Source organism: Nicotiana attenuata, chromosome 2, assembly GCF_001879085.1.
Source record: "Nicotiana attenuata strain UT chromosome 2, NIATTr2, whole genome shotgun sequence".
NCBI lineage: Eukaryota > Viridiplantae > Streptophyta > Magnoliopsida > Solanales > Solanaceae > Nicotiana > Nicotiana attenuata.
The window spans coordinates 83707066-83718646 of NC_031990.1; the positions used below are offsets into that span (position 1 = coordinate 83707066).

Genomic DNA, 11581 nt, shown 5'->3' on the forward strand with positions numbered 1-11581 from the left:
CTGATTTGGGTGAAGTTTGGTTTGAAGATGAAAATGTGTTTGGACATACGTTTTCAAAATATATTTTCCAACTTTATTTTGAAAAAACATGTATATAATTCCCAAGTTTTAGGATTTTGGCCCAAATTCAGCTCAATAGCTGATTTTGGAATTTGAAATTTTTGATTTGGGATTTGGCCAAAATATGAGCAAAATTTATGGCCAAACATGAATTTTGAAAATAAATCTCAAATTTGTTTTGACAAAACTTATGGCCAAACGGGGCCTTAAAAAGGTCAAAATTGCTTTACTCCAAACTTAATGGACCATTTCTGTCATTTTTCTCGTACTAAAAATCCACAAACACAAATCTCCATGATTCCCTCTATAGGAAATTAGAAATCCTCAACCCCTTAAACCTTGTGCTATGGAATTCTTCTGATTCAATTATATCATCAAATGGCTTCAATTTGCCAACGCATAGTAAACAGAGCATCAGCATCCGCGAAATACGCCATTAGAAAACCTTCAAAGTCATCTCAAGCTTCTCCTTCTTTTTCTGGATATGCTAAATCATCTTCTGCACTTCCTTCTTCCTCACCATCCTTCAGCAGCAAGCTTAAGTAATTCTTGTTACAATTAGTCTCTTAAATGTATTTCTCCTTTTTCCTTTGGTTCTTATCTAATTTCCTTTTCTGTTGATTCCTTGATAAATGTTAGAGATTTACATGCCACTAGGAAATACAGAGATTTTTGTGCTTTTTATTTTATAATTTTATGTTATATGTTATTGGAATAAAATGAGTTTAAATGGAGAAACATGGACAGTGAGGATTCATATCGCTAACCTTTACTTGCTTGAGATTAAGGTATAGTTATTGATTCCTTGATAAATGCATATGTGGGTGTGTTTGGTACGAAGGAAAATGTCACACAGAAAATGTTTCCAGAAAAATAAGTGATTTTCTTGCTTCTTTTTTGGTGTTTGGTAAGTAGGGAGAATATATTGCCTCAAGAGCATCTTTATATAATATAGGCAAACACTATTAGGTCGGGAAGGGGTGGGGGAGGTGGAAGGTGGGGGTTGGGGTGAAGGGGCAGGAGGCGGGAGGCGGGGTGGGGTGGGGATGGAGGGGGCAGGGGCGGGGTGGTTGGGGATGAGAAGGAGACAATCAGCGTGGAATGCCATTTTGATATGTTTACCCACTCAATGTGAGTCCATCTGCTCCATTGATGGGCAGAATTACCTGCACGCGGGCTACTGCAAGTTGTGTGGTGGATTTGACCAAATGTGTGTAAGCTGGCATGGACACAATATATACACACATATAACCCACCTTTTTTGCTCAAATCATTAATATATATGTGAGAAATCCTGAAAGATAGTAGTAATATAAATTTAAGTTTAGAACCCATATTTCAATGAACTCAAAACTGTGAACCTATTAAATTTAAATATTGGATCGCCCTTGTGTGTGCGCACACACATCTATATGTATATATCTATAGGCACATACACAACAAAATATTGGTAGAATCAAAGGTCATGGTTGCGCCTGCATCCGCTGTTAACAAGCTACATGAGTCCCTGTATGCTGACCAGTGTGTGCATTGTTGCTGATTTCTCTTTACCCTTTCTTACACTAATTGAAATGGTTCTTAAATTTGATATTTTGTTGTATGATATGATATATTTTGTATTGTGGGTTTGAATTGATGACAGGTCTCCAATGAAGCAACTTGGATGTCTTCAGTCCCTTTTGCCTCTGCATAGTGCAGTAGCAACAGCCAGGCTAACTTCATGTCTGAATGATGGCTCGAGGAGTTGTCAAGCTCTCTCACAGGGTACTCTCTGCTGCACCTTCCCTGGACTCTAAGGGTTCTCTTTCTGGTTTTGTTATCTTAATCGTGAGTAGTTGCTTCACATCTGATACTTTATACTTTTGAAAAGTAGACTGTGATGCTCATGCAAGCCGTCTCAATCAGTTGTCATTATTTCATTTTGTGTACAGAAATTGTAATTCATTAACAGTAACCATGTGAAAGTATAGGAAGAAAACATAGAAGGAGGGGTGATGGGAAATACTTGCACCGATAAGCGATAAGTACATGACATGTATCTTTCACATAAAGTTTATCAATCAACGGTTAATTCATGTGTGTCATTACCTCAGTTTGCCACGATGGGTATCTAAGTTTAGTGAATCATCTGAAATCCTGAAATTCGTGTTAATAGAAACAAGGCTCTAAAGGAAGTGCAGTTAGATTGTGAAATGAACTTTGACTGTTGGCTAATTACTGGTGATACATATTGGACTTTATTTGGTAATCTACAGAAGTTTGCTGCAAAATCTTAGAACATCAGTTATGCTCCTTGTTCCTCATCCCTATCGAGCTGCCCAACATTTACCATGTTGAAAGTCCGTGCCTATAGTTCTCTAAGCTTTGACTACTAGGGATAGTTTGATCAAAATTTCAGTTTAACAAAAAGGCATGGCATTTGAGTGTAAAGATTAGAAAAACGTTGCCCTCAAGGGCTTTATTTCAATGCCAAAGGTAGCACGGTGTGGTATTTATGGAAGGGCACATATTACGAGTCTGAGTATAAGCTGGTGAACCAAGTATGACATTTAAGTAGAGATGGCTACGGGGGAACGCATTTATAAAATAAAGAAAAGTTAGAAAGTTTTTTTGCTTACCTTTCAAAAGAGTGTTCAAGCGTATATTGCGCCTCATTGGTGAAACTCTGTAACAGTTCCTTATGAAGGATAATTTTTTTTGACACTCCATTATTAACATAATTAAGGTTTCTCCTGATGCATTCTGTTCAACTTCTTGATAGATGCATGCATAAAATCAGTATTACTGTACAAAATAAAATAAGATAAAAAGGATACATGCATTAACTCAGAGTTAGAGCCGTCAAAATGGGCTTGGCCCGTGAGGCCAGCCCAACCCAGCCCGCTACTTGGGTAGGGCTGGGTTGGGATTTTTTTAGCCCATTTAAAACTGAGGCTTATAAGCCCGGCCCAAGTCAGCCCGCTGGCCCTTGAGGCTTGACCGAGATGGGCCTCGGCCGGTCCGTGGGCCAAAAATTAATTTTATTTAAATTTAAACATTTAAAAAAGTAAAAACTAAAAAAATATTAACTATAATCCCTATTTTCCAACTTTCGATTGATCATTTACCCTTCCATATCAATTAGAATTTATATTTTTGACATGCATGTAGTATGATAAGATTAGTTTTTCTTTTGCTTAATTAACAACGAACTAGGAAAGTTTCAAGTGGTAATAATAATTTTTTCAAAAGAAATATTACTTTAAGTGGCCAATAATCAGTTTGGTTACTTTTATATATTATTAATTATTGCTCTTCAGTATAGAAAAAAGTCAAGTTTTAATACCCAAAGAAAATTGACAACACTAGCAAATTTCAAGAATTTAAAAAATTTTATGGACTATAATGATGAAATCAACAAATAATGTTAACCTAAATTAAAATACCTTAACATATAAACTTATTGAAGCAATTCCTAAACCAAAGGAATGTGAAAGAAAAGTACTAATTCATGTAACGTTAAAAAAAGAAGAGCTAGAGATATAGAGAATTTGCATTTCAGTTACGAGATTCCTTGTCAAATATCAATATTCTTGTACACTCTAAATAAACAGAAGTCGCTCATATGATTAAGAGATTATGTCACGAAAAAATATCTAACGATTTGAAAAAATATTTGTTTCTAAAAAAATTGAAGGGCTGGCCCGTCCTAGCCCGCGACCCTCTTAGAGCTGGGCTGGCCTGGCCATTTTAAGGCCCATATAGATGGAGGGCAGGCCCGTCCTAGCCCACCAAATTTAAAATCCAACGAGGCTTGGGCTGGGTTGGGGTGGGCTAGCCCGTTTTGACAGCTCTACTCAGAGTTGTTGAGGATGGTTTGAACTCAGCTTGGAAGCAGGTAATTGCTTATGTACGATGGTGCTTCTATGCGAATTGTTCTTGGCTAATGTGATGTTTAGATAAGACGAATATCTGGATTAAAATGGAAATGAGAGCTACTTGACAGTTTAATCTATATATGTCGAAACAACAACAACAACAACATACCCAGTATAATCCCACGGGTGGGGTCTAGGGAGGGTAGTGAGTACGCAAACCTTACCCCTACTTGGAGAGGTAGAGAGGTTGTTTCCGATAGATCTTCGGCTCAAAAAAAGGTAGAAAGGAAGAATAGGGGAGAAGAAGAGGAGGAAAGAGAGGGGAAGAATAGGGGACCCCTACTAGACTTGTCCCACAATGGCACGAAGTAAGGCAAGACTCAACTAGCTCTTAACCTACAACCCTAATAGTCGACCTCCACATCTTCCTATCAAGTGTCATGTCCTCGGAAATCTGAAGCCTCGCCATATCCTGTCTGATCACCTCTCCCCAGTACTTCTTAGGCCGCCCTCTACCTCTTCTCGTGCCCTCCACAACCAGCCGTTCACACCTCCTTAACGGAGCATCTGAGCTTCTCCTCTGAACATGCCCAAACCATCTTAGCTTCGCTTCCCGCATCTTGTCCTCAATGGGAGCCACGTGCACCTTCTCCCGAATAACATCATTCCTAATCTTATCCATCCTAGTGTGGCCGCACATCCACCTCAACATCCTCATTTCGGCTTCTTTCATCTTCTGAATATGTGAGTTCTTAACAGGACAACACTCAGTCCCATACATCATAGCCGGTCTAACCACCGCTTTATAGAACTTACCTTTGAGTATCGGTGGCACTCTCTTGTCACACAGGACTCCAGATGCTAACCTCCACTTCATCCATCCTACCCAAATACGGTGTGTGACATCCTCGTCGATCTCCCCTCCTCCCTGGATAACTGATCCAAGGTACTTGAAGCTGCCTCTACTTGGGATGACCTGTGATTCAAGCCTCACATCCACACCCACTTCTCCCGGCTCTGCGCTGAACTTACACTCCAGGTATTCCGTCTTCGTCCTGCTCAGTTTGAAAAAAAATCTCAAAAGTCAAAGGCCACCTAATTTCATTATGCTTTCTCTTTGTCGTTTACTGAGTAACAAATACTCTTTGGCCCTTTCTTTGCAAAGCATGAGCTTTGTACTTAATGCTTGTAGTGCTTCCAAGCTTGCAGCTTCCTTCTTTATGCTTCACATGGTTTTTCCTCTCTTTAATCTATTCTTTTCAAGTTAGTTTTTAGTATTAGAATTTCTTTTGGTATCACTCTAGTTGATATATTGTTCTGGAGACTTTATTTTACAAAAGTGATACCCTAGTTCCTAATAATTCAGAAACAGAAAAATGGCAATACCAGAAAATTATTGTTTGTAAACCTAAATTTAAAAAATAAATCACAAATACTCATTATAATACAAATAAAATATAGGTGTAATGCATCTTAACGTCTTTCACTTTTTCAAGTAAAGTGTTTCTTTACATGTTAGTATGTTTATATAGATATATACATTTCCAACTAATTTTATAATTTTCTTGAATTTTCTACAATTTTAATAGAATTTTTTTGTTATTCATATATTTATATTATTAATTTATAAAATATTTAAAATTAAATATCCATGGACTTATGCCTGTGCCTTGAGGCTTATGCCTCGCCCAATGTTAGACAAAATGCCTTGCTCCTGCCCACGCCTTTTGAAATGCTGACCAGAAATCAGAAGGTATGTTGTGCGCAACCCGATAAGTAAAAGATATAGGGATAGTTTCAGCCCTGCTTGTTCAAGCTTTTAACTAGGATAGGGAGTGGGAGTCTATGCAAATTCAAAACAAGAATAACCGGTAGTGTGATGTACAATAACTAAGGACTATGGTGAAATTTATAATTTTGGGGGGAAAAGCAATTTGGCTGAAACAATTGAAGAACCAGCCAACAAACAGTGCCTTAGTTGTTTATGTTCGAATTTCCCTTTTTCATCCCTAAAATGATGGCGTTATACTAATGTTCAGAATAATCACAAAAATCAAGATATGATAGGGAAGAAATAGTACTCAACTTTTAGAATTTCTCTAGAATTACAATGTAGTCGATCACTACGAGATAAGATAAACTAGGGATTCTTCAAAAGCACTCACACTTCATCATCAAAAGTGGCCATTTGAAAGCCCATAAGTGAGAACGTGCTTTATACATTGCATTTGCTTCTACAACACTACAAAAATCAATAACGCCAATGATCTTTTTAACTTGCTACAAATTTGATTAATAAATCGAGCTTGTTGTATGTTTATCATGTTTCTTACCCCAAATATTGAAAACCATGACAAAAACATGTACATCATGTACCTAAGTGTGTGGCCTAGTAGCTAATAAAGTGGGAGAAGAACCATGAGTCGCAGGTTCAAGTCCTAGAGGAGGAAAAAAAGACATTAGATGATTTTCTCCCATCTACCTAAGAGTTGGTGGGTAGAGTTACTTGGTACCTGTGCTAGTAGGAGGTTGCAGATAACTGGTGGAATAGTTGAGGTGCGTACCAAGTAAGCCTTGACACCACCGTCATAACAAAACATGTACATCATCATTAGAGAAACCAACACATAGACGAACTGTAGGAAAATTTTCCAAGATAATAAATCTATGAAACAAGAACCACAGTGACCGAAGCCACTGCAATGTGTGAGAGAACAAAACAGTAATGATGTAGTTTAAAGAAAGAAGCAAGACACTTTTGTGAAGGAAGATCAAGGAACTCCAATATGATTAAAAATGGGGGAAAAAGGATTCATTGAGATATGATTTTTATGTTATGGTTTTTCATCTTGTTAAGAAGCTGGCAAATTTGTAACTAGAAAAGTATCACCTTCATTGATTCGGCTCCTTTTGAGCTGATTGACTAAGGTGTAAGAGTAGGAAAACAGATAGATATGAGCTCCCTGTTGCTTTATTTCTCAAATAAAATAAAATAAAAGAAGAAGTTCCTTGTTGCGATACGTCGGTGAACCTTCAACCACCTCAGTAGCAACTCTTCAAGGGTGTTGTTGGGAGGCTAGATTGACGGTCAGTGTCACACTTTTATGACCTTTAGGGTTCACTTGGGCTAATATTTATTCATCTCTAGTACGTCATTCTCTACCTTAGAAAAGCATGTCTTCCATGGGTATGCTCCTCCCTCTTTATTTTAGGATACAAGTATTCAATGATCTCCAGAGAAGCAATTTATCATTTCTAGAATTTTTAGTTCTTAGTAGACTAGTAGATTTTTTGTATTTTGTAAGAATATTGTGGTGACAATAACTCCTTTTCCCAGATGGAGTTGATGGAACGTGAACGTTTTCTTTCTTGCCACCATGAAGGTAGACCCTTAAGCCTATTAGGTTCTGTTTCTACCCCGGAGAATTGCTATTTTCCTCTTTGGTCCGTTTCATGCATTTGTTTTCATTCTCAAATCAAAACATGCCAAGTATAAGTTAATGTACTGTCTTTATGTTTCATGCCAATCTTGGGTTTTCAATGAGAAGGGGTGTCTCAACAGTTGATTAACTCGAAGTTCCTATTGGAGTATGTGTACGGTCTGTTTGGCTTTAGTGGTGCGAGACCTATTTAAAACAAATATAAGGAGGATATATTTTCTTGCATTTGGATTATTGAGCAAAGAAAATAAGGAAATTGATACATGGGCGTTTTTAACATGTACTTGGTGGTCCTCTCCATTGATACTTATAGAAAAGAGTGGTTTTTCCCATTGATATATGGGTGTCTTCTGTATTATTTTTTGAAAGAGCTTTCTTTTGCTTAGAATTCTCCCAACTTTGGCTGCAAATATGTTTAACTTTGTATATCTAATATCTTTCCCCTCTTCTCGTTCTCTTATAACTGAATTGACATTGCCTTAAAAGTTCTCTTATTTCTTTCCTCTTTCTCTTTTTCGTCTATTCTGTCAATCTGGAAGATCTGTAACTTTTGGCAAAGCTCATCATAGATTATATGGCTTTGGAATTGATGAATGTTGAATAAAACGGTTCAATTGAAGTACAACTTTGAAAATAATACACACCTCAAATTGGTACTGTTTGGCATTTATGTATGTCATGTCTTTATTGCTTTCTGAAATTAATTCTATGAAATTTCTACTTGAAAGAATCTCCTGAGACCATTTTTTTCCCCTTTCCAGAGCTTGGTCTATCGGTCCCGAGGTGATTCCATGTAAGGCCTCCACTTATTATCAAGGATGTCTTTTGGTAATCAGTGTTTTATGCATCTCTGTTTTGGTATTTTTTACACAAGTTCTCCGAAGCTTGTACAGTGTTCATCCTATGTGAATCATGGGTTTGGATTGATTTCTATACACACTTACAGGGAATTTGGAAGTTTGTTCTATGAAAAGACAACTAAGTAGGTGTTTTTTTTTGTTTCGACGCAACAAATTAGGTGTTCAGTAGCCAAGTCTTCGGCTAATATTAAAGCCCCGACAGACCACATGAGAAGAGAACAATTAAAGTTCCTTATTGCCAGCCTTCCTAATATGAACTTGATGAATCTTTCTTTATCTCCTCCTTGTCATATTTTGCTAGTTTTGTACTTCATGATGTTACTATCCTGAACTCCTTTGAGATCCTACACATACAGGTTCAGATTATCTGGCTTATCTTAATTAGTTATTTCTTCTTCCATTTTCATTTACTCTATAGTTGCATTCAATTAGTTGTCATCACTATTCTGTATACTTGGAGAAATCCGTAAAATCTTTGACAACAGCTCTTTTTGAATAGACATTTGAGATAGCATTAAAACATCATGAAGTCCTCTACTTGAGACCTTGTTGGCATTCGCATTTCCATTCACATAAAGGTGAAGAGAAAGGGGGCATTTTATTGTGCAGTTAACGTCAATAGTATAAGCATGGAAGATTAAGCCGAAAAGCATAATATAGTGGCTCTTCATATGCGAAACACGTTCACTGGCTTGGTTATTGACACGTTCATATGCGAGCCTGTGCATCGTCTAATCCACACATCACGTGGTATGTTCTTGCCACTAAATCAAAGCTTGGGCGACGGGGTGTTTGCTTTTCATGAGAGATAATTGAAATGTTAGAAAATGGAATGGTTTAGTTTAAAAGGTAAACTATGCTGTGGGGAAGGGAGCAAAAAAGGATGTGTGGGGAGTGAAATAGGTTGATAGCTTTGTTTCTCATGTTGTTTGGTTCAGATTGGAGCGAAGGTACCGATCTATTTCTTGTTCTCATGTTCCTAAAACCGTATAGAGTACCAAGTACCAACCATATGACGAACCGGACATGTTACTTTTCAATTGGTCAATTATCCAAGTTTGATGTCAAATAGAGACAATTACAGTAAATTGTTAGCTTATTGGCTTCTTTAAAAATAATGTTCATGTTACTAGTCGGGGAGATAAAGTAGAAACAAAAAGAGGCTTATAGAGATTAGACTCTTACACCTAAGTAAGGCTTATATTTTAAATTCTTATTTTTCCCTGCTTATAGACGTCGTTTGCTTTCATGCCAAACTCAAATTAATAGTACTACGTAGTAAATATTAGAGAAACTTTCAGAAACTATTATGTTTTAGTGGTTATTAGCTAGTTGTAGCTATCATTTACTATATTACTTCCTATAGCTATGTTTTCAGATTTTTTAGAGTGTATTCGATGTATTTAAGCTACTGTATTCATGAATACAGTAGCATTTCTAGGCTTGAAACAGGGGATTACAGCTAGACAGATTTTTGTATTCGAGTGTATTCGACTGTATTCATGGCGTGAAACATGAGATTACAGCTGGACAGATTATTGTATTCGACTGTATTCACGGCGTGAAACAGGGGATTACACTATTTTTAAACGGAAAGTGTCACGACCCGGTTAGCCCTTCGTGAACCATCGTGACGGCACCTAGTCTCTACGACTAGGTAAGCCTAAATTGCGGAAAAGAAACCAAAATTTGCGGAAGTAAAACAATTTAAAATGAAAATAAAGAAATAAACAGTGTTTAAATGTGCCGCTCGGCATACACCATATCTAACTCTAAAAAAAAAAAAACCAACACATAAATCCAAGACCCGAAAACCCTTGAATCACAAGCTAAGAAGTACTACATAGCTCTAACTCCAGATTGTCTAACAAGAATTGAAATACAGAAGGGCTAATACTAAACAGCAAGAATAGAAAGAGACTCCTCGGTCTGCGGACGCGGCAGATATACCTCGAAGTCGCTATAGCAGTCGCCTCGCCTCAGGGATGATAAGACTGAGCGAAAGTACCTGGATCTGCACATGAAAAACATGCGCAGAAGGGGCATGAGTACACCACAACACTACTCAGTAAGTGCCAAGCCTAACCTCGGTCGGGTAGTGACGAGGAAGGTCAGGGCCCTACTGAGGTTAAATAAAATATAAGGGTTAACAATGTGAAATAAACAGTGTAAATAAATGCAACAATAAGAATTAACATAGAATTGGAAGAATAACAACAACTAGAACAGAGACAAACAAACCACGGAAAGGTCAGGGCCCTACACTGTTTATTTCACTCAGTAAGTGCCAAGCCTAACCTCAGTCCGGTAGTGACGAGGAAGGTCAGGGCCCTACTGAGGTTAAATAAAATATAAGGGTTAACAGTGTGAAATAAACAGTGTAAATAAATGCAACAATAAGAATTAACATAGAATTGGAATAACAACAACAACTAGAACAGAGACAAACAAACCACGGAAAGAAATACAGCTCAACACAAAGATAACAACCGGGGCACCTTTCAAGATACCGTCCTGTAGTCCCAATTACAACTACTATCCAGTGGATCTCCCGGGATACCGTCCCGTAGTCCATCATGTATGTGTTCGAAAGATCTCTCGGGATCCCGTCCCGTAGTCCAACTATCAATGCGCGGGGGGATCTACCGGAATCCCAATCCGTAGTCCCCAAATATAAATACCTAATACTGGGGGAATCTACCGGGTGCATTCCCGTAGTTCCATATAACTGTGTAGGGAGATCTACCGGGAATCTAACCCGTAGTCCCAAAGTAAATGTGCAGGGGGATCTACCCGAAATCTAACCCGTAGTCCCAAAGTAAATGTGCAGGGGGATCTACCGAGAATCTAACCCGTAGTCCCAAAGTAAACAGACAAGGGGGAGCTACCGAAAATCCCACATCCGTAGTCCCAATGTAAATACGCAGTAGCAGCAAGGAAATAATTCAGAGAAGGGAAATTTCATATTAAGGCAACAAATAATTCTAGCCTAGTATGCTGCACATAATACAATTAAGACAGTTAAGTCAAATAGAACAATTTAGTCAAGTAGACATGCTTCTCTAGTATAACAGCAGGCTAAATTTCCAAGTAGTGTAAGCAAGAAAAGAAGAACACAATTCAAGGCTATTTTTAATGAAATAAAACCGGATTTCCAACAATTAGCACAAGTACGGCTCGTCACCTCACGTACAAGGCATTTCAATTATCACAATATCAATCCTAAGGGGAAAGGTCCCCCACAAAAGGTTAGACAAGCCACTTACCTCGAACCGACTTAAATGTCAACCCGAAACCACGTTCTTGCCACGAGTATCCGACTCCAAATGGCCCAAATCTATTCAATTAAATTTCATAATGTAAA

General features: G+C 37.8%; 1 protein-coding gene across 3 annotated transcripts; it reads left to right on the top strand.

Moving 5' to 3' along the window:
- LOC109214034 lies at positions 315 to 8617 on the top strand. Of its 3 annotated transcripts, none has more exons than XM_019377922.1 (4): positions 315 to 602; positions 1703 to 1824; positions 7255 to 7300; positions 8119 to 8617. In XM_019377922.1, exons 1-3 carry the CDS (start codon positions 439 to 441, stop codon positions 7272 to 7274), a joined length of 306 nt encoding a protein of 101 aa, XP_019233467.1. In that variant the 5' UTR covers positions 315 to 438; the 3' UTR covers positions 7275 to 7300; positions 8119 to 8617. The 3 variants fall into 3 exon arrangements, with proteins under 3 accessions (XP_019233467.1, XP_019233460.1, XP_019233453.1); XM_019377915.1 differs by lacking the exon at positions 7255 to 7300 and having other exon boundaries at positions 8119 to 8150; positions 8376 to 8617; XM_019377908.1 differs by lacking the exon at positions 7255 to 7300.

What these genes read in the sequence shown, in the direction of transcription:
- LOC109214034 (XM_019377908.1), top strand. Translation starts at nt 439, where the DNA reads ATGGCTTCAATTTGCCAACGCATAGTAAACAGAGCATCAGCATCCGCG. An exon ending in TCCTTCAGCAGCAAGCTTAA is followed by an intron (nt 603 to 1,702) that starts GTAATTCTTGTT and finishes AATTGATGACAG; the next exon opens with GTCTCCAATGAAGCAACTTG. An exon ending in TTGTCAAGCTCTCTCACAGG is followed by an intron (nt 1,825 to 8,118) that starts GTACTCTCTGCT and finishes TCCCCTTTCCAG; the next exon opens with AGCTTGGTCTATCGGTCCCG.